At 48.3% G+C, this 21134-nt stretch overlaps 6 protein-coding genes across 9 annotated transcripts; 4 read left to right on the top strand and 2 right to left on the bottom strand.

Annotated features, from left to right (window-relative positions):
* Nucleotides 1-507: 507 nt before the first annotated feature.
* On the bottom strand, nucleotides 508-21044 carry LOC117590994 (26S proteasome regulatory subunit 8). Of its 2 annotated transcripts, XM_034284075.1 has the most exons (6): nucleotides 20889-21044; nucleotides 20684-20828; nucleotides 19564-20618; nucleotides 19163-19172; nucleotides 13327-13332; nucleotides 508-518 (listed from the first exon to the last, which is right to left on the bottom strand). In XM_034284075.1, the coding sequence occupies exons 1-3, from the start codon at nucleotides 20904-20906 to the stop codon at nucleotides 19564-19566; spliced, it is 1218 nt and encodes a 405-aa protein (XP_034139966.1). In that variant the 5' UTR covers nucleotides 20907-21044; the 3' UTR covers nucleotides 508-518; nucleotides 13327-13332; nucleotides 19163-19172. The 2 variants fall into 2 exon arrangements, with proteins under 2 accessions (XP_034139966.1, XP_034139965.1); XM_034284074.1 differs by lacking the exons at nucleotides 508-518; nucleotides 13327-13332; nucleotides 19163-19172 and having other exon boundaries at nucleotides 19485-20618.
* Nucleotides 4952-7018, top strand: LOC117590984 (GPI transamidase component PIG-T). Its single transcript, XM_034284059.1, has 2 exons — nucleotides 4952-5214; nucleotides 5273-7018. Exons 1-2 carry the CDS (start codon nucleotides 5037-5039, stop codon nucleotides 6985-6987), a joined length of 1893 nt encoding a protein of 630 aa, XP_034139950.1. The 5' UTR covers nucleotides 4952-5036; the 3' UTR covers nucleotides 6988-7018.
* Nucleotides 8818-13332, bottom strand: LOC117590978 (basic proline-rich protein). 2 transcript variants are annotated; one of them, XM_034284051.1, is made up of 3 exons: nucleotides 12759-13332; nucleotides 12152-12677; nucleotides 8818-12069 (listed from the first exon to the last, which is right to left on the bottom strand). In XM_034284051.1, the coding sequence occupies exons 1-3, from the start codon at nucleotides 13326-13328 to the stop codon at nucleotides 10352-10354; spliced, it is 2814 nt and encodes a 937-aa protein (XP_034139942.1). In that variant the 5' UTR covers nucleotides 13329-13332; the 3' UTR covers nucleotides 8818-10351. The 2 variants fall into 2 exon arrangements, with proteins under 2 accessions (XP_034139942.1, XP_034139943.1); XM_034284052.1 differs by having other exon boundaries at nucleotides 12158-12677.
* Nucleotides 14140-17393, top strand: LOC117591011 (CTD nuclear envelope phosphatase 1 homolog). Of its 2 annotated transcripts, none has more exons than XM_034284098.1 (4): nucleotides 14140-15561; nucleotides 16383-16631; nucleotides 16697-16879; nucleotides 16950-17393. In XM_034284098.1, exons 1-4 carry the CDS (start codon nucleotides 15463-15465, stop codon nucleotides 17139-17141), a joined length of 723 nt encoding a protein of 240 aa, XP_034139989.1. In that variant the 5' UTR covers nucleotides 14140-15462; the 3' UTR covers nucleotides 17142-17393. The 2 variants fall into 2 exon arrangements, with proteins under 2 accessions (XP_034139989.1, XP_034139988.1); XM_034284097.1 differs by having other exon boundaries at nucleotides 14141-15561; nucleotides 16374-16631.
* Nucleotides 18084-18635, top strand: LOC117591023 (SRA stem-loop-interacting RNA-binding protein, mitochondrial). Its single transcript, XM_034284111.1, has 2 exons — nucleotides 18084-18154; nucleotides 18225-18635. The coding sequence occupies exon 2, from the start codon at nucleotides 18233-18235 to the stop codon at nucleotides 18497-18499; it is 267 nt and encodes an 88-aa protein (XP_034140002.1). The 5' UTR covers nucleotides 18084-18154; nucleotides 18225-18232; the 3' UTR covers nucleotides 18500-18635.
* LOC117591009 (acyl-CoA-binding domain-containing protein 6) lies at nucleotides 18632-19510 on the top strand. The gene has a single exon (XM_034284094.1). It carries the CDS (start codon nucleotides 18666-18668, stop codon nucleotides 19422-19424), a length of 759 nt encoding a protein of 252 aa, XP_034139985.1. The 5' UTR covers nucleotides 18632-18665; the 3' UTR covers nucleotides 19425-19510.
* Nucleotides 21045-21134: the final 90 nt, after the last annotated feature.

The raw sequence follows: 21134 nt of genomic DNA, 5'->3' as shown, positions 1-21134 counted from the left end.
GCCGCGTCTCCCCACACCCCACTCCCCTCACCAACTTGCTCGCTAACAGAACAGCAAAAGAGGACAAATTCCAGCTGTAGAACAGATGTAAGAAGCAGCACAAGCAGCAGCAACGTCGATGTTAAGTTATAAACTTGACAATCAATTGAATGGGCAGACAGCAAGCACTGTGCTGCTGCCGCTGCTGTTGTTGCTACTGTACCCCGCTCAGACAACGATCGCTGCTCTCACCCACGAGGTTCTCTCTATTTCTCTCCCGCTCTCAGGGTGCTCTAGATAAAGCAATTTTATTGCTAAATTGTAACAGTATGTTAATGCAGTTTTCTAGTGCACATGACGTCACAGTGTAAATTGTCCATTTGTGCCGCTTGCCGACGAACTGGGTCAATATCTTAATTAATTTTAATGGGCCTTAATTTAGAGACAAAAGGAAACAAACGCAAATGCAAATGCAAACACAGTTACATCAATCATTTTTGCGGAGGAGTCGGTAGGTGGTGGAACAGGAAGGGGTAACGCTGGGCAAATAGTTATGAGAAGGCAGCAATCGTTTTTATGTGCTCTCATTTTTCGAAAAAATGCGGCCACCTTATATGTACATACAATGGACATATGTATATGTATATGTACATATATACATTCATGCATACATATTTATGCATGTACTTGCCCACTTACACTCGGTCCCACATGTGTAAGCCCTAAACGGAAAAACTTCCCAATACTCAACATCAGCCATAAATAATATGATTGATGCATATTATTGTATATGCATGGCATATAAGTTTAAAAAATAAACCGTTCTTTCGATTTAGATGTTATTGTGGTGAACGAATAATCGTTGGACCTTCTGTAAACAACATAACGAGTGTGTAGTTCTAGAGCAGGCAAAACAACAGCATTAGAGCAGACATTCATTGTAAAATGTACTAAAAGGGTGTGAAGAAAATTGTAAATAGCTTAATAATAATACATAAACAAACAGAAATCTGATAGAGAGTCAGATAGAGCAGAACCAGTATGCATGTAAGTATATATATACAAAACACTCGCGAACATGCGGGCATCGAACATTTGATTTATGCAGAGAGCGAGCTCGAGAACGGGAGAGAGAAAGAGGACAAGCCGGAAGTTACATATTACATGTGACAAGAGTAAGAGAGATGCAGCAGCAGGAAAGTGGGAGAGCAATCACTACTGACAGGTAGCCCAAAAGGCAGATGGGCAAAAACGACACCAACTGCTACCAACAGCGATTTATTTTAGGGTGACTGCTATTGCAAGTGTATGTGCCTGTGTGTGTGCATGTGTATGGGCGTATGACCTCGTTGCATGGAAAAACGTGGAATATACCAGAAGAAGAACAGCAAATCGTAAGCGGGCGGGAGGGCAACAAGAAGCCGCACCTACAACAACAAACAACAAATCTATTACATCACGAGGCAAATTGACACAATCGCTATACACATTTGAAAATACACATGTACATTCATACATGTGCATGTGTACGTGATACGGAAGGCATCCAACATGCAAATTGAGCTGCCCTTTATCTATATTATATGTACTCTTACTAATACAAATTATAATGAACGCCTAAAATTTTGAGTCCGTATATGTTATTCCCTAGAAAACGTATTTAAATTAATAAGTGCGGTTAATGAAGGAGGCTACCAGAAACTTCTTTCAAAGCAACAAAAAATCAGTGAAAAGAGAGAGCGAGAGAGCGAGCCACAAGCTACAAAACAGCAAAGCAACAAATGAGAGAGGCACGCGGCGAATTCAACAGCGGACGACGGCGGCAGCGAGTCGACGACGACCAACGACCACAGTACCGTTCGTTGAAATTTCCAATGTATGAAAACATTCAGTCTGCCGCCAGCACGGCCCGAAGCGTTTTCGAAAAGCGCGGCAGAGGGCCCCAGAGTGGGGCTGTGCTGTGTGTCAGCGAAGATGCGGTGCGGGTAGCGTTGCCAGGCCAAAAAGAAGCAGCGTCTGCCTGAGTGCGTGTGTATATGTGTGTGTGCGACATTGCCGTTCAAAGCCATTTCTTTTGGCTATTTTCCATTATAGAATGCAAAATTATTTGAGGAATGCACACATACACACAGACTCACGCGGCGAGATACACTCTCGCACGTATGTATAAAAATAGCCGTGAACGACAGAGTCAGATCCCAGGCCCTCCCACATGACGTCATCTGTGTCTCTCCCGTTGTGGTAAGGATAAAATTAAATTATCCACCCCGCCCCGCCCACAAAGAACAATCAAAGTATTGAAAAATGCAGACATTTTGGTTTTACAATCCTTTTTTTTGTTGGTCAATGTTTATTGTTTCACTCACACTTTTGGAAATGCTGTAAAGTAAATGCGCCCTGTTAACCAGCTGTTACTCTCTTGCTCGCTCTCTTTATCTCTGCGGTGCTCTTGCGCTGCTCGCTTTGTGGCCAACCAACGAAAGTGAGCGCCGACCACAAAGCTGCAAAGTTAGGAGAATAAATGGCAGAAAATCGAAAAAACATTTATTGTTGTTTTTGGAACTAAAATCGATTTGAATTTTTGTTTTGCGGCATGGTCGGGGGGTGGGGATGCAACCAAAACATGTGATTATGAAAAAAAGAAACAAGTTATGAAATAAACTACAAAAATCGTCGGCGAATTGGCTGAGCGAGAGCGCAAGAGGAAGTGATGCAAAGAGAGAAAAGTTACATTTTATTCAAGAATCGAATTTCTACAAGACTATATCTAGGGCTTTTAGGTGTTAAAAACGACTAAAATGAAACTCAAGAGAGGTAAATAATAAGATAGAAATTGAACAAAAAATCACCTTTTTTAGTAGGTCGCGTCGTAGTGTGCTTATATATGTTGCAACGCTCTCTTTTTCAGTGCAGTGCAGGGCGTGAGGGTGGCTCAACTCTGCTAGTGCTAGTACTCTCCTTCTCCTGCGCTCTGCACAGCGGAGCTGTGCTGTCGTCTCGCTTGCGCTCCGCTGCCTTGCTGCGACTGATTCCGAGAATTCGCCGTTACTTTTGCTTGTTCTTGTTTTCTTTTTTGTCACTTTGTCAGTTCTCCTTTATCGTTAAATGTGTTTGTGTGTATATGCAAAATGTATGATTTCTTTCTGTTCTTGTTTATCTATCTGCAATTTGTTTTGATTTGTATCAGGGAAATGAGATTACAGCGAGCAAGAATGGAAGGGGTCCGGATGGTGGAGGGGGTGAAAGACTCCTCTGTTGCGGCGACACAGCGACAAGACCTCGGCGAAAATGGCCGCAGAGAGAGCAGAGCACAATGGCATTGGGCCCACGGCAGAGCAGAGCAGCGCCGTTCAGTGTGTGAGTCTACGGCGGCGGCGGCAGCGGTGAACACCACACGAACGAAAAGCGCGGAACAACGTCGCAGTTCGACACACACACACACACACACTCGCGCTCACACTCAAAGCAACATTTGAGCGCATGCTCTCTGCGGCCGCCTTCTCTCTCTTTCTCGCACACACGTTTCTCGCATCGGTCTCCCTCCCTCGCGTCGGGCAGCGGCTTTGTCGCTTGGCGCTCCGGCTGCAAGAGCAACACGCAATAAAAGTTCAAAAACAGTTGAAGTATACCGCGACGGACGCGAGTAAAAATCTTTCCTTCTTTCCGTTGTCGTGTCTTCCGCGAATTTCTTTTTCGACCGAGCCAAGGGGGGGAAAAGAAGAACGTTTCGTCATTTCTGTTGTTCCCCAGCCTTTGATTCATATCTAATATTACTAATATTTATATGTACATATATGTATGGCATACATGTACATGTATCTTGTGGCGAACATTCGCATTTAAATGAACAAAAAGTTAATAGAATGAAAATCTCCCAAACGCCGTCATGAGGGGAAAATGTGTCAAGTCAGCCTGGGGAGAGTCGTTTCATTGCAGTGCGCCCAGGAATGTTTGCATTTTACGAAGAATGTTCAAATAAACATTTAATTCGTGCCCTGCCGCCCCCTCCACCACCATCCATTTACGCTGCCTACAAACATTTTGCATACAATTCGCTGCGTTTCTCCGGTAATTACTGACGGGCGTCGATTTATTTGGATTATCGTGTATGTTTGGTTGTTGCGTATTTGCTTCTTTTCTCGTTGTTCATTGTTAATTTAGTTGTACCAAAAATAATTTCAAAGCACACACGATAACGGTCTTCCGCGACTCGTACCGTTCGATTTTGTTTTGGATTTATTTATGTGGGACCGTTTACGCGACGGCCAGGCAATGTGGCCGTTTTCGCTGGCGGGCTGCCGCCTCTTTGTTGCTGGGAAACATGTTGCCCGCAAGGTAGAACAGAGGTGGGGCGCGCTGGCGAATCGGCCGCGGATGTAGAAGGCATGTGAGGCAAAACTCACCCTGAAACGCCATATACCTTGATTGTATGAAAACAATCATGGCATGTTGTTGCTGAGGTCAGGCTCGTGGGTGCCGTTTGATGTTGCTGGGTCGTTTTTGCGGCTTGTTCCTACCTTACCTTTTCGAGCGCTTGTACTCGTTTTTGCGTTCCTCCCTGCTCTTATGGAGCAGTATTATGTATCGAACTCGGCGGTTATTTTGAAAATACGTATTAAATTTATGAATTTTCACTATTTTTTTTTTTCACTATCCCGATTCGGATTTTCTGTAGATCTGATTCGTTGACGAATTATTCTAGAGCACATTTATGACAATTTTGTTATGGCAGCCAAGGCCACTCTGATGCAAGATTTGTTTGCCTTCGATCTTATACTAATCAGTTTAATCAATATTATTGAACTCACTACTAATTGCGTAAATAAATACTCGAGAAAAAGCCATATATATCTGCATTTTCATTCAAAAATTGTTTATTTGTGGGTCATTTGCATTTACACTGTCGATTACTGGACACAACAGCCCTGATATCGGTGCACGAAATATCGACAGATCTAATCAACCCTGCGCCGCCTGTGTATTATCTTTCACCCATTTGCCGCAATTTTAATAGATTGCAATTGAATTGAACATTTGCAGTTTTTATTGAGATTCAGATGTCTTGCACACATCTGTGGTGTGTGGGCGCCCTCCTGCTTGCCACTGCGGTGGCCCAGACAACCCCCAAGGACGAGCACTTCCATGAGGAGCTCGTTGTCCGTCCGCTATCCGGCGACCATGTAAACACATATTTTCAGTTTACCACACGCTGGCACTATGGCCAGAAGGAGAACCGTGAGTAGCCCCCGACTTTCCAAATACATGCTCTATAGTCATGCCATGGATCTGTTAGTCTACCACACACAGCTGACGCCCCGCGTCATTGCCGAGCTGCTGCAGCAGTTCGATGTCAAGGAGCTGCACATCGGCCTCACGCAGGGCCTGTGGCGCTACGAGACCTGGGGCTATCCCATCGTTGAGGCCACCAGCGGTGCCGAGATGTGGGCCTGGTTCAAGGCTACAAATCTCACCGACCAGCAGGTGGACAAGCAGTGGGCCCAGCTGGCGAACGTCTTCTCGGGCGTCCTCTGCGCCTCACTAAACTTTGTGGACAACACCAACAGCATAGCGCCCAAGCATCTGCTGCGGCCCCAGTTCATGCCTGCCAATCGGGAGAGTTTCATGCGCTACGCCTCGCTGCCGCGCGAGATTGTCTGCACGGAGAATCTGACGCCCTGGAAGAAGCTGCTGCCATGCGGCAGTGCCTCGGGATTCGCCTCGCTGCTCAACTCCGGCTATGTGCACAACACCAAGTACCATTCGCTGGGCCTGAAGGTGCGCACCCTGTGCCAGGATCACGACGAGGACAACTGCATACTGGAGATGACACAGACGGCGAACCTCGTCTACGATCTGCGCCTGCTCGAGCAGAGCGGCAATGACTTTTCGCTGCGCCGCCTCTTTGGCATGGGCCTCAACGGCTACTGCGAGCTGGCGAGCACCAGCAAGATCTATGTGCAGCGCAACGAGCTGGGCGCCCGCTACCAGCTGGTGCCGCCGCCGCCCGCGGAAGAGACGACCACACGGGGCGGCTACACGGTGGTCTATGGGGTGTACGACATGCAGGAGCAGTTCCAGGACCAGGGCGAGCGGCTCTTCAACATCGCCTGGCTGGCGCCCAAGGGCGAGCTGCGACGCCAACGCCAGAAGCCCGCACCGCCGCCAATCTACGCCCATCGCTATCTGCTGGGTCAGGGACAGGAGCACGGACGCATCGTCACGGAGGTGACCAACTCGCACTACGCACCGCTGCCCATTCTCGTGCAGGAGCTCATTCCATGGTATGTGCACGCGTATCTGCATACGCTCAACATCCGTCGGCGACCGTTGGGCCGGAACGAGTACGGCAGCGAGAGGCTGCCCTTCAAGCTGCTCCACTATGCACCCGGCAAGCAGCGCGAGCTGCCCACCCACCTGGAGATTGGGTTCCTGCTGCCCGGCCAGAGCTCGGCGCTCATCACCATCGATGTGGACTATCTGGTGCTCAAGTGGCTCGAGTATCCGCCCGATGCCAATCACGGCCACTACATCAATGCGGCCCTCGTCGCCAGCGCCCTGCCAATGGGCACCAACTACTCGGCCCTGCCGCTGGAGGGCCATCTCTTTGCCCACTCGTTCAACGCCACCCGTCCGTCGTATGTGCTCGGCCTGCACACCGAAGCCCTGATCGTCTCGCTGCCCACGCCCGACTTCAGCATGCCCTACAACGTCATCTGTCTGGCCTGCACGGTGGTGGCCCTGGCCTTTGGCCCCATCCACAGTGTGGCCACCAAGCTGATTGTGGTGGTGCGCCAGACATCGGCACCCCGCAACTTCCTCAAGAAGCTCAAGGAGAAATTGTTCAGTCGTGGCAGCCCGTTGCTCCCAACGGCGGGGGAAGCGGATGTCCCTGAAGGAGCAGGATGCCTGCCGCCTGAGGAGCAGGATGAGAATGAAAATGACAACGACGAGGAGGAGGAGAAGGAGAGGGAGAAGGAGGATAAAGAGGACAAGGAATACGCGCACTGAACTCTGGGGTCGTGATAAGCTCCACCAAAACTAAAACTAAAAACAAACAAAAAAGCCTAAAACATTCAAGAGAGAACAATTGACATTATTCCGCAACTCTAAAAGAACCAAAAAACAACAAATATTTATAATCATGTTTCAATAAATGCAAAACGCTTATAAATAAAGGATTTCACGTGTTTTAAAAGTTTTAACGTGCGCCGGCGTTGGCACTGAAACAATTTGGACCAGTGTTGTGCAACGGCATAAGCGGTTTTGCAGGCGGCTGCACTTGCAGTATTTAAGCGTGGGTGTGGGTTTGTGTGATGCTGCAAGCTTTTGTACACGCTGAAGCATTCAGCAAGCAGTGCAAATATCGTTTATGCTATGTATACTGTAAGTGTGTGTGTGTGTGTGTGCGGAAAGAGATGTTATGCTTCTCACGTACACATGCAGCCATGCGGCCGCTGCTGCTGGAAGTGCAGCCGCTTTATAAAGTGCACTGAAGCTGCAGTTAAGCAGTGTTGGCTAGACGATGGTTGCAGGAAACAGAACACAACGACATGAAAAGATGAAAAGCCAAAGCTAGGCATCGAATGAATGTATTTAAGGCAGTAACAGTCAACAATCATTCTTGCCAATTAATTTGTGAATGTTCTGTGTGTAAATTTTTGTTTGATTTCCATAGGAAAAATGATTTGGCTTGCGTATATCACTGGAATTCGACGAGTTTTCTTATGGTTGAGCCTTAAGTTGTGCTTGTAGTAACTCAATTCCCACCCAAGTTGCTTATTATGTCGTTTATAACATCATCGAGTACGACTATGGAATTGAGATGCTCCATGCCGCATGTTTCGCCCAATTCCTGGGGAGTGCCTCGGAAGACCCTAACTTTAGTGTGCTTCGATAAGGTGGCCAGAAGAATTTGGGACTTGTACGGTTCCTCCGCGTGGTAGGCGACGACCACCATACCCACATTACCCGCTTCAATGGCCTGCATTATCTGCTCGTGGCCCACGATGTAGTCTCCGCTCCTTATCACCTCCTTCAGGCACGTTTTCAGGACTGCCTTTTGATACCGATACGAACCCCAATCACCATTCATGTTCGTCTGTAACTAAAGAAATATTAAGATCTTGCAACAATGTTTGATCAACTGCCGTACTTTTCGTATTTTTGCTGAGAAAGTTGAGGAATTTCTGGCGGCAAAAGTTAAAAACAGTTTCAGTGTTGAGAAATTTGTTTTTCTACTTTGTCAGTGCTGACGCATAAAGACAGAAAATACTTTTCAAGTTTTCAAAAGCATACCAAAAAAGTCTGCTCTGTTAAAATGTATATTCCCGTTGCCTTTTTTGTCATAAGAATATTTAGAGCGGCCTTACCTCACGAATCTACGCTCTGCGCCTCACTTCCCTATTTTCTGAACTAAGGTTTTGGGATGGTTTCAATGGCTTAAACCCAAAAAAACTCTTAGAAACATTGTCAAGTCATTGTAATATTAAAAACAAGCTGGAACCATTTTTTTTTTAACGTTACACTTTCGTTTTTTACTTTTACTTCATGGAGTGAACAAATTAATCAATTAAGAAAAATTAGAATCCCCTCAAAATTTTCTAAATATATGTATACATTTTCGCAGAGCTAAAAAATAACTTTCGATTTCTAGAATATTTTATATTCCTCTCTTTATTACGCAGCCCTCAAGGAATACTTAAAAAAACATACCTACAAAAATTAATTTATTTTCTAGCAATTCTTAAGAATAAATTAAAAACATTTTGCAAGTTTATTGTATTTCATTTTTTTTTTTTCAATTTTTTTATTATTTTGTTTTTTTTTTTGTATTTCTTATTTTGCATTTTGAAAATAGAAATTTCTAAATGCTATTTGATATACTCGTATCTCCTATATATTTTCTCGATGTCTGTGGGGTGGAAGGGGGTATCGGGCCAGGGTCTGTGGGGATCATTTGAGATTTTCGAGCGGATTAGAGCAGATCAGCAATAGTCGTGGGACCTGCTTCAGAGCGAGATACAGAAACTCTCGCCGTTCCACAAAATTACAAGATCTTTACAAGAGTTCTAAATGGAATTTGTTTCTTCTAATTGTACACTTTGCAAGGGTTCACGGGAGGAGAGAGGATCACTACTACAGTGGAGCACGTACTTATAGCTAGAATCGAAATCTCTTAAGACCAAAATATGTTTTCTTTCTTCTTTCTTAAAGACCAATAACTTTGTCGTTTGTTTTATTTGTAGTTGTTTCCCTTCCGTTAGCTAAATAAATATTTTTTTGTTTTTAATGCTAAATGCTAATTATATTTTGGAACTCATTTTTGTGTGTGTGTGTTTTTAGGCAATAAAACGCATTAATTGAATAATTATTTAAATAGAAGTCAAGCATCCAATATCAGATCCATCGTATTAATTATTATCAAACTTTATAAGAGTCTTAAGTCCACCTATGGAGTGTCCACTGTATTCCACTATATTCATTAACTATAAAAAAAAAATGTAAAACGAAAAAAAGTACAAAAATTTCTATATTTCCAGAGTTGTGCTATTTAGCTTTAAGTTTTTATGTTCTTCTCCTTTTCCTTGTTGAATGTTTTTTTATAATATAAATTAATTGTTCCGTACTGTGCCAGCCATTAGTGTAGAGGCATCAATGGAATTCTCCCGCTCTCTCGCTTTAGTTTTTCTTGAATTTCTTGTATATTATTGTGAAATATAGTTAATTGTATTATTTATAATATCTGCTTTTAAATAGTAATTTTACGGGGTGTAAGGGTAGAGCTGCTTATCCTATAGTACGCGCAAAGAACAATGAAAACGAGGGAAACGGGCAGGAGCGAGGCCCATGCTAGAATCAAATCATATCAAAACAATAAAATAAAATACAAATATATATAAGTGAAATATGCATGCATGAACAGACATCTCTATCTATCTGCTCTCTCTCTCTTTCACACTGTGTGGCTACTACTACGGACTCGACAAAAAAATTAGTTTAAATAGCTAATTCTTATGGTTAAGAAAACACATCTACTACTACTATATAGAGGGGAGAACTTACAACTAAAAGACCGTACAAGGCTCACTCTCTCGCCAGGGAGAAGCAAAGGAGGGACAGGAGGAGAAAGTTGCCTTACTACTGCATTACATATCAAATCGTATTTATATATATATATATATATATATATATTTATCTATTTAGATAACTGTCTCCCGATCAGCCGCTTAAATCTCTAAATTGTATGCAAAAAGAATCGTCTTCATTTTGGGCGTGGTTGTCGGTGTGTCCCGCCTTTTATCCTTCATGAATCCCATTTCATCATGAGCATTTTTTCGAGTGGATTTCCGTCTGCCACCGCTTCTGCTCAGCCTCATTGCGGCGGCTGATTGCTGTAGTAGCCGTAGGCCCCCGTTGGTGGCGGTCCTTGGGGTGCACCGGGTGGCGGCATTTGTGCGCCAGCCGGCCTGTAGCTCTGATAGCCCTGCGTGGGCGGATATTGGGCATAACCCCCCGCCTGCGGTGGCTGATGGTACGCATGCCCTGGATAGGCACTGCCCGGCGGTGGTGGTCCGTATGCCTGTGGCGGCGGACCTCCGTACGGCTGTGGGGCACCCGGAGCCGGTTGATATTGATTCGGCGGCATATTCGGCGTGGCACCATTCGGTGGCGGCTGCTGCTGCTGTTGTTGCTGCTGTTGCTGGGCACTGGCCTGGGGATTGGGTGGACCCCCGGTAGGTGGTGGCTGCTGCTGCTGCTGGGAGGTAGGTGGTCCTCCTGGCCCTTGCTGCTGCTGCTGTGGTTGCGGCGGCCCGTAGCCTGTGACGCCGCCAGGCGTCGAATATGTGGGTTGCACCTGTGTGGGCAGCGGTGCCACACCAGAGACGACCACTCCACCCGGCCCTACCTGCTGCTGCTGCTGTTGCGGCGGCGGAGGCGCGTACTGCTGCTGCTGAGAGCCTGCCCCTCCAGCCCCACCGCCCGGCACTTGCTGCTGCTGCTGCGGATTGCCACCCACTCCTCCCGATGGCGGCGGCGTCGACTGCTGCTGGGCATTGGGCCCATTCGGATTGGAGCCCGCTCCGCCGCCGCCCGGCTGTTGTTGCTGCTGCTGCTGGGGTCCCTGCGGCGGCGGCGTTTGGCTGGGCGCCGTTGTGCTGTAGCCACCGGGTGGTGGTGGCGGACCACCGGACACCACACTCGTTGGCGGTCCGCCCGGATAACTGCTGCCCGGCGGTGCGCCGCCAGCACCCACCGCCTGCTGCTGCTGCTGTTGTTGTTGTTGTTGCTGCTGGTAGGCCTGATACGGCGACTGTCCGCTGCTGTTGGGCGGAGGTGGTGGCCCGTAGCCACCGCCTGGGGGTGCTCCACCTGCTCCTGCCTGACCGTACTGATTGGGATTCGGGGGATACCCGGCATAGCTCATGGGCGGCGGACCACCCGTAGAGTTTTGCGGCGGCGGCGGACCATACTGACTGACGCTTTGCGGTGGTCCAGGCGGTCCACCCGGCGCACCCACCTGCTGACCGCCAGCGGTGCCAGGCGGCGGTCCATACATTTGTCCTGGCGGCGGCGGTGGCTGTTGCCCAGGCGGCACGCCCTGCTGGCTGCCTGGCGGTGGTGCATAGACGCCCGGTGGCGGTGCCTGCTGTCCGGGTCCGCCAGTATTGGGCTGATAGCCGCCATGTCCTCCGGCTCCTGCGCCAGCTCCGCCATGATGGTAGCCAGCCTGCGCTGCATTCGGTGGACCCGGCGGCGGTGGCCCATAGCCCTGCGTCGGCGGACCATAGGGATAGGCGCCCTGCGGCTGATACTGCGGCTGCGTTTGCGGCGGATATCCGGGATAGTGTCCGTGCTGCTGCTGCTGCTGCTGATAGCTCACGCGGTACGGTGTCTGTGGTGGCGGCACACCACCCGGTCCGCCCTGCTGCGGACCCTGCTGTTGTTGGGGCTGCTGCTGCTGCTGATTGGGCGGCTGCTGCTGCTGGGCGCCCTGCTGCGGCTGCTGTTGCTGCTGCTGCTGTGGTGGCTGTTGGTTCTGGCCGGGTCCTGCTAGCGGGCCATTGTTGGGCCGCTGCTGTTGCTGTTGATCTGCAAGAAGGATAAGGAGGAGGATATCGAGGATCAGCGATTGAAGCTATTCGAATCTCCACTGGCTCGGCGGATACTTTACACTTACTGGGTAGAATCGATTGCTGTGCCGGTCCCTGTCCCGGCTGTCCCCCGCCCTGTGCGTTGCGGTAGATCGCCGATGGATGCTGCTGCTGCTGCTGGACCAGCGGCCCGGCTTGGCTCACTTGCGTCACCTGTTGGCCAGCGGCTGCCGCTGCTGCAGCTGCTGCCGCCGCCGCTGCGGCCGCTGCCTGCTGCTGTTGTTGCTGCTGCTGCTGCTGTTGCTGAGATTGCTGCTGAGGATTGGGCGGCATGCCGGGATGGGGCGGCTGCTGCTGTTGCTGGGCGCCATAGGGTGTCATCTGGACGCCGGGCTCGCTGCCATGCTGCTGCATGCCACCCATTTGCGGTGGCCCGCCCGGCTGCTGGGGCTGGCCCTGGCCGGGACCGCCGGGCTGCTGTGGCTGTTGCTGCTGCTGTTGTTGGGGCGGTGGGAGGCCACCCAGCATACCGTGAGGACCGGTGGGAACACCCGGAGTCTGCTGGTTGCCCTGCTGCATCGCCTGTGTCTGCAGTATGTGTGGCGGCTGTGTGTGTGTGTGTGTGTAGCAGAGAGAATTAAATGATTAGAAAAGTCCGAGCCACCTGCCTTTGGGGTCAGCACTCACCGGCAATATCTGGGAGATATTCATTGCAGGATCCGCCAGCTGGGCCAGATATACCAGATTCCTGTGCAGGGCCACGTGGTAGGACATGCACTCCTGCGCCTTGCCCATGCTCTGGAAGTCCTGGATCGTCTGGATGAGGCCGCAGTTATCGTCGAGCATCTTCTGGATTTGCGCTGAGTTGACCTGCGGCGGACCACCGACGACACCACCGCCGCCGCGTTGAGTCGATGTTGGGTTGACACCCATCATGTTGCCGCAACCACCGACACCGCCGGGTCCACCACCCACACCGGTGATGATGCTGCCGGGGGAGCCGGGCATCCCCATTGGCGGCACACCGGTGATACGCTGCTGCTGCTGCAGCCCCATGGGCAGCAGCCCGCCCTGGGAGCCGAGGACGCTGCCACCGCCGCCGCCACCACCGACGCCGGGTGGCTGCTGTTGTTGTTGCTGCTGCTGTTGCTGCTGCATGGACATGGCATTGGGGGGCGGTTGCTGCTGCTGCTGCTGTGGTGGGGGAGGCGGCTGCTGTTGCTGCTGCGGCGGCTGCGGCGAGTAAACTGCAGACATTTTACTGGCTGCAGTCTTCTTCTTCCGCTTGGGAGTTTTCTCCTGTTTTTCCACAATTTTAGCGGTTATTCTAAACCGGTTGGGGCAAAAAAATATATAAAACCGATTCGTCGGTTCGCCACGGGGTTGGGGGGGCGCACCTTTCGACGGTTATTCAGTTGCCAAATGCGAGAAAAAGGAAAATTTTCCTTTTTTTGCAGTGTGCGGCTTTTTTTTTACACTGACACACACGCACACTGGCACGCTCGCTCACACACACTCACCCACGCGCCGCAACACACATTAACACACGCAGGAGACACGAAAAATAATTTGTTTAAATCCTCGAGCACTTTGCACCTGCCCCTTGGCTTTGGGTTGTCGTCTGAATATTGAACGTTGGCACAATTGGCATTCAAATGGTTTTGGGCAAAGTCTGCATATTTTTCTCTTTTTCTTACACTTTTTGCAATTTGCACAGAACGACGCTTAAAACGATTACACCAGGCGGCTGCTCGAAGCGATTAATCGGTTGGCCGTCATTCATACACGTGCAGACGGCGCTTGATGCCGTGCGCCGCAGTGTTGCATGACGTAATCAAGGCATATAATGTATTCACATTGAAAATATATGAAATATCGCAAAAGCACTACTTTTGGCTAGCATTTATTCGAATATTAATCGCTTAATATGTTGATGGACATATAAACAGCGCGGCAGTGTTCAAAATTGCATTTAATTATTTGGCAGTGCATGACGGGCGGATCTGTTCTTGTATAGCCTCCATCAATATGGCGCTCTCGTACGCATGTGCTGCCAACGATGCACAAATCATTTTGCAGGCCTTCGCTCAGGGCCACACTACATACTATTAATAAATAACCATAATGCTAGTATTGTAGTTTTTAATTGAGGATATTCGCAAATTGTAGCAACTTTATGTGATAAATATATCAAAAACGCTAAACAACGGTAACAACCAATTTTGCAGCCGGCAATCAAACAAACGGGGCCTATCGATAGCATAGTACTCCACTCCTCCACTCCACGGACGGTCCTCCTCATACACTATTTTTTCACAATTATATTTTGTTGGCTGGCTTTTGGCCAAACTCTGTGTGTGTGTGCGCGCGTGTCTGCATGTGTACATCAGTGTGAGAGTTTATCAAACAAAAACGCTGAAAAATAAATTTCAAAAAAAGCGCTGACAAACTATATTTATATAATTTAAAGAGCAACCCAAAACAGTTATGAGGAACCCTCGGCAGCCGCGAGATTATCCAACCGAAAAACCGCACACAACACATCACTCAAGGGTTCAAATAAATCAAATCAAAGTGCAATAATTATATGCAAGCAATCCTCCAAAATTGTTGCTCAATAGAAAATCTCCCGATTTCTGTACACTGTGCTGTGCCCTGCTGTATGTTGCCCAGTCCCAGCCAGTAGGCAGAAACAGAGAACCCAAAAGATATGCCAGATCAGCGCCCTATCGGAGCAAGGCAACAAATAGAGGCGACAAAAAGCGCGCTAAAATAAAATAAGGAAACTCTGTTTCGGATTCTGTTATAGCGATTTCCGTGCCTCCCCACCCGTTGGTTGAGTGTGAGAGTGGAACGCGACACCAGGCGGCGGTATCTTGTTATCGATTTTCTACTACGGTGTTTTTCACGCGTGTGTGCATAGTACGTGCGTGTGTGTGTGTGTTTGTTCGGCATAACAACAAAAATCAAAGGCGGCGTGTTATCACAATAGAAGCAACAAAACAATAGTACTAAAAGCTAAAGGAACCCTCGAAGAAATATTAGCCGGCAATATTTTAGACTTATTTTGAAGGCAGAAGTGAAAGCGAGAACGGAGCAGCAGCAGTAGCAGCAGCAGCAGCAGAAGAACATCACATAAAACCGAAAAAAAAAAAAACAGTACACACCGAAGCGATCTCTCTTCCTCGCTCCCTCTCCCTTTCCAACAAATGCAAAAGACCGAAGCGGCATAACTCCATCCCCAACATCGTCAACATCGGTCATCGGTCGGGTCGAGCTGTCGGTCGATTGCAGCAGTGCGTTCACCCATTCATTCAAGATTCTACTCAGAAAAATTAGTAGACATAGAAATTTGGTAAGAAGACGATACCGGACGGAACCTTCTTACCAAATGATTTCCCTTCTGCAAATGAAATTCCGTGCACTTTTGTTGCTGCTATCAAAAGTCTGGACATGCATTTGTTTCATGTTCAATCGCCATGTGCGAGCTGTAAGTATTACCCCAAAAAAGCAAGAAAAAAACTAATAGTTTAAAGACCCCCCAACACCCCAGCCCCACCAATCAATTCCCACTAACCCGATCCACACACACACATGAAATAGCTACAATAAATGCCACTGGAAGTTGATAAGACCGAGCTGGCCCGTGCACAGTGAAGGATCGCTAAGGTGTACCCATACGCCGCCACCCCAATTCCAATCGCAACCCTTTATCAATATTTTGTGTGGGGCACTGCACTCGAGGCTTGCCTTATCAATCCAAAACGGATTCATCATGACTTTGCAAGAAGAACTGACCCATAAAGCAACTTTATAAGGAGGTCTCGTCGGAAAAAATTATGGGCTGGTGCGAGTGAAAAGTGCGAGTGGAAGGGCTCTCGCTGTAAGTGTGAGGGCAACGACAATGGAGTGTGCTGATTAATCATTTGAAGGCAATGTGAAAAAACATAATAATTGTTTCATAGTTTAATTTGTAATAGTTTGCTACATAATAGTAGCCTGTGTTCTGAAAAAATAAACATTTAAAAATATATTGAAAAAAAATGTAGGCTACCAACCTTCCGCGTCGACAAGCAAACGTGCACTGAGAATTGGGTAACGCAGCGAGTAACTCTGCCACCGACAAGGCCTCCTTATATAGTTGCTTTATGAACTGACCTTCGGCATGCCTCACCCTTGCACCCTTGCTCCCACCCACTCACACTCCCACACTCCCATCTCTCTCTCTCTCTCTCTCTTAGTACTGTAAATATCGACATTTAAAATTATCGATTCAGAGTTGATTGTGATTAACTTGTTTAGTTTATCCAGTATCAACCGGTTAAATATGAACTGTTCCCGCTGTCACCGGTGTCGCGGCATCGCCTCAGTCTGGTGCAGCGAAAAACGCTGGTCCTGGATCTGGACGAAACGCTGATACACTCACATCACAATGCGATGCCCAGGAACACAGTGAAGCCGGGCACACCGCATGACTTCACCGTCAAGGTGACCATCGATCGGAATCCAGTGCGCTTCTTTGTGCACAAAAGACCGCATGTGGACTACTTTTTGGATGTGGTAAGTGGACCCATCCATTTCCTTTTCCATACCCAATGCTAATGCAATTTATCATCCATTTGCAGGTCTCACAGTGGTACGATCTGGTGGTATTTACCGCCAGCATGGAGATATATGGAGCTGCTGTCGCGGACAAGCTGGACAATGGTCGGAACATATTACGGAGGCGCTACTACAGACAACACTGTACGCCCGATTATGGATCGTATACCAAAGACTTGTCTGCCATATGCAGTGACTTGAATAGGGTAAAAGGAGCAGCATCCCACATACACTTTTGGTCAACAGACTTACTGATTTCTTTGTTGTTATTTGCAGATATTTATAATTGACAATTCCCCGGGAGCGTACCGCTGCTTCCCCAATAATGCCATACCCATCAAGAGTTGGTTCTCGGATCCCATGGACACGGCACTGTTGTCGCTGCTGCCCATGCTGGACGCACTGCGCTTTACCAACGATGTGCGATCGGTGCTGTCGCGTAATCTGCATCTGCATCGCCTTTGGTAGCAGGTGGGATCTAGCCTAGAACTAGCCCTAGAACTAGCCCTAGACCTAGACCTAGACCTAGCCCTAGTGTGTAGTAGTCTATGAGGATCAGAGAACGTAAGAGAGAAAATCTTCTAAAATTATCATCAACAACAACAACAACAAAATGGTGGTGCTGTGACACATTAACGAATTTTTTCATTAATTAAATTATGTTGTGTTTTTTTTTTATCCTTGTAACAGATAGGGAAAATATATGAAGATCCAAAATGATATGATGATGTTTGTGTGGTTATATATATGTAAATATATGCAAGTTTTTACGTATAAGCGTCATTGAAAAGTTTATTAAAGCCCTTTTTGGAATTATTAAGCATTAAAAATACACTGACATGTCCTTGTCGTTTTTTCTACACGAGACTACATCTGTGTACAGTATCCATCAGTGTCCCAGGATCCATCATGGAAAGCATCAAGAGTGGAGGAACATTGGCAACTGGCAAAAGGCAGCACTCTTCAACAGTGCTGTTAGGCATTAAAATGTGCCATAAGGGCGTAAAGTGTGAAACTCTTTCCAGTTTTATGTTTAAAAGCTTGGAAAACGGAATATGAACATTCATAAATACTGCCGGTTGACCAGCAACAAGTAGTCAAGTGACGTAACCCTTACGTTACATTCACACGTTTTATGCTAATTTATGTTGTATTTACTATTAACCCATATTTCGAAAACAGTGCAATGAAAAGATGTCATGAAAACTAGCCAATATTGTGAATAATTGATTGATAAATCGAACAAAAATATAGGTTTCGTGCTGAAAGTCATAATTAGCTGGTAATATGAATCAGAATATCAAAATCGAGGAAAATGATTTAAAATGTATGGTATATTTACGGTATATTTTGACAATGCGAAAGTATATTGAGGTCTATTTGTGAGGGTAATGCGGTTTACGTCTCAGATACACCCGCGGTCACACTGGTAACAACAACAAGTATTTACGCAACCGGAAACAACGGGAAAAACACAGCTGGTAAGGAGCGGCCCTGCGGCCCCAAGATCATCAACTAAAACATCAAAATTGAAAATTGTTGCTTTCGCAGTCGCACACATGGCCACCGCAGTAGCAAAAGTTGGAAAATCGGTGCACCGCATATTCGTGGGCAACTTACCCTGGACAGTGGGCCATCAGGAGCTGCGTGGCTATTTCAAGGAATTCGGTCGTGTCCTATCGGCAAACGTCATCTTTGACAAGAAGACGGGCTGCTCCAAAGGCTACGGCTTTGTCAGCTTCAACAGCCTGACAGCTCTAGAGAAAATCGAAAACGAACAAAAGCACATACTGGAGGGGCATTACCTCAACATACAAAAGTCGTAGACAGTGCCAGGCTGCGACAACCAACAAGGCGGCGACGCTAAAGCATTTTTTTCCCCACTTCCATTCGCAATTTGCATTCGCCCCCAAACCAAAACAGTAGCTATAAGCAACTAAAGCAACTTAAATTAACTGATAAGAGCAAAACAAATTCAATTCAATAATCATCATGGATCTAGATTCGGATCTGTTCGACGAAGAGGAGCAGCAGCAGAGCAGCTTCGAGCTGGCCACCAACTATGTGAGTGGGCAGGCGGATAAGTTGAAGAAATCCGATCTGCTGGACTTCTACGCGTACTACAAACAAGCCGCCGAGGGTGGCTGCAATCAGCCATGCCCCTCCATCCTACAAATGCAGGCGCGCAGCAAGTGGAACGCCTGGAAGGCACTGGGCGACATGTCCCAGGCCGATGCCCAGCGTGCGTACATCGAGAAGCTGCAGCAACTCAATCCCAACTGGAGGGAGGAGTGCGGCAAGTCGAAGGGCAGCAGCTGGGCCGTTCACTCCATCGAACTGATGCCAGAGGAGGAGCTGATGCCCGAGCACAAGAAGACCCTCTTCGATCTGGTCAAGGAGAAGAATCTGTCCGCCCTGCGCCACAAGATGAAGGCGAGCGATGCCAATGCAAAGGATGACAACGGCATGGCCCTCATTCACTGGGCCACCGATCGCAATGCCGTGGACATCATTGACTTTCTGGTGTCGTCGATGGGCGCCAGCGTGAACGAGCTGGACTTGGAGCTGCAGACACCGCTGCACTATGCCGCCAGCTGTGGCCACGTCGAGGGTGTGCGCACGCTCCTGAAGCTCAAGGCCAGTCTGGAGCTGAACGACAACGATGGCAATTCCTGCTTCGATGTGGCCGACTCTAAGGAGATTTTCAACATGCTCAAAGCCGAAGAGCAGCAACGCCAGGCGGCCAACTGAGTCCACGCAGCAGTCCAGCATCCACCACTCAACAATAAGCAGAAATACAAATACAATCAATAAATGTGAAGAATAATCGCCAACTACGGGCTGACGTTTAATGGGGAAAAAAAAGGGGAGGGAAAACTAATTTTACGCACTACTTCCACAGCTTCTTGATGGACATGTTCTTCTCGGAGTCCTTTTGCATCACCTTGGCCACGGCCATCTCAAAGTCCTCCTGGGTGACGTGGACGCGACGCTCGCGCAGCGCGTACATGCCAGCCTCGGTGCACACGCCCTTAACCTCAGCCCCTGAGGCGCCAGGCATCAGTTCGGCAATCTTGCGCAGGTTGATGCCGCGCGTTAGGTTCATTTTGCGCGAGTGAATCTTGAGAATGTCCAAGCGAGCCTCCTCGTTTGGTGGTGGGAACTCAATCTTGCGATCAATGCGACCGGGACGCAGCAGGGCCGGGTCGAGGATGTCAATGCGATTGGTGGCCATGATGACTTTGATGTTCTTGGTGGCCTCGAAGCCGTCCAGCTGGTTGAGCAGCTCCAGCATGGTGCGCTGCACCTCGGAGTCGCCGCCCGAGCCGGACTCAATGCGCGAGGAGCCAATCGAGTCGATTTCGTCCATGAAGATGATCGATGGCGCGTGCTCGCGGGCCATCACGAACAGCTCGCGCACCATGCGCGACCCCTCGCCGATGAACTTCTGCACCAGCTCGGAGCCCGAGACACGAATGAAGGTGCACTCGGTGTGATGGGCCACGGCACGGGCCAGCAGGGTCTTGCCAGTACCGGGTGGGCCGTACAGGAGCACACCCTTGGGCTGGGCAATGCCCAGAGCATCGAAAAGCTCGGGATGCTTGACGGGCAGTTCGATAACCTCTTTGATTTCCTTGATCTGCTTGTCCAGGCCACCGACCATTTCGTAGGTGGAGTCCGGCACCTTCTCGACCATCATCAGCGAGACCAGTGGGTCCACTTTGTTGGGCAGAATCTTGTGCAGTGTGTAGCTCTCGTTGCGCAGGGCCACACGGCAATTGGGCGTCACATCGTTGATGTCAATGTTCTTGTCCAGGTCCACAACGAACTTGCCCTCGGGATGCACCTTAACCAGCACCTTCTTCTTGTCCATGGGCTTTACCACCTCGCCCACATAGCTGCCCTGCTCCTGCAGCAGTTGCAGCTCCTCGCGCAGCATGCGAACTGCAAAGAAGGGAAAATCGATTGGAGGGAAGTTTCGTTTTGCATTTGTTTCGCTTTGCATTTACCTTTGGCATTGAGTTCGTTGCGCTGGGCCTGCAAACGGCGCAGATTCTGGCTCTTTTCGGCCACAACCAGCTGCAATTCCTCAATCTTTTGTATATAATACGAGCGGAAGCCTTCGCCTTTCTGGTAGGCCGACTCAATTTCCATCTAAATTTGAGTCGACATTAAATCACAATAAATCGACATGTTTGTCTTTAGTATTCTTACCCGGTTGGTCACAGTCATGTTGGATGCTGCTGCTACTTTCTTGTATGATTATCACTAACTTCTTGTAACGTCTTGTACAGCGTTTAATGATCGGTTTTTACATGCACTTTTTATTTTAATTATGACTCGGCATTCTTTGCCAGTGCGACCGTGGGTACTTTGACAAAATATACCAGCTGACCAGCAACATATACCGAAATATACTTTCTCATTTTGTAAATGTACAGCGGAAATGGCAACGATTGA

The sequence above is a fragment of the Drosophila guanche genome, unplaced genomic scaffold (genome assembly GCF_900245975.1).
Source record: "Drosophila guanche unplaced genomic scaffold, DGUA_6, whole genome shotgun sequence".
Classification (NCBI taxonomy): Eukaryota; Metazoa; Arthropoda; class Insecta; order Diptera; family Drosophilidae; genus Drosophila; species Drosophila guanche.
Note: the sequence above shows the minus strand (reverse complement) of the source record. Positions and strands in the feature narration are given on the sequence as shown.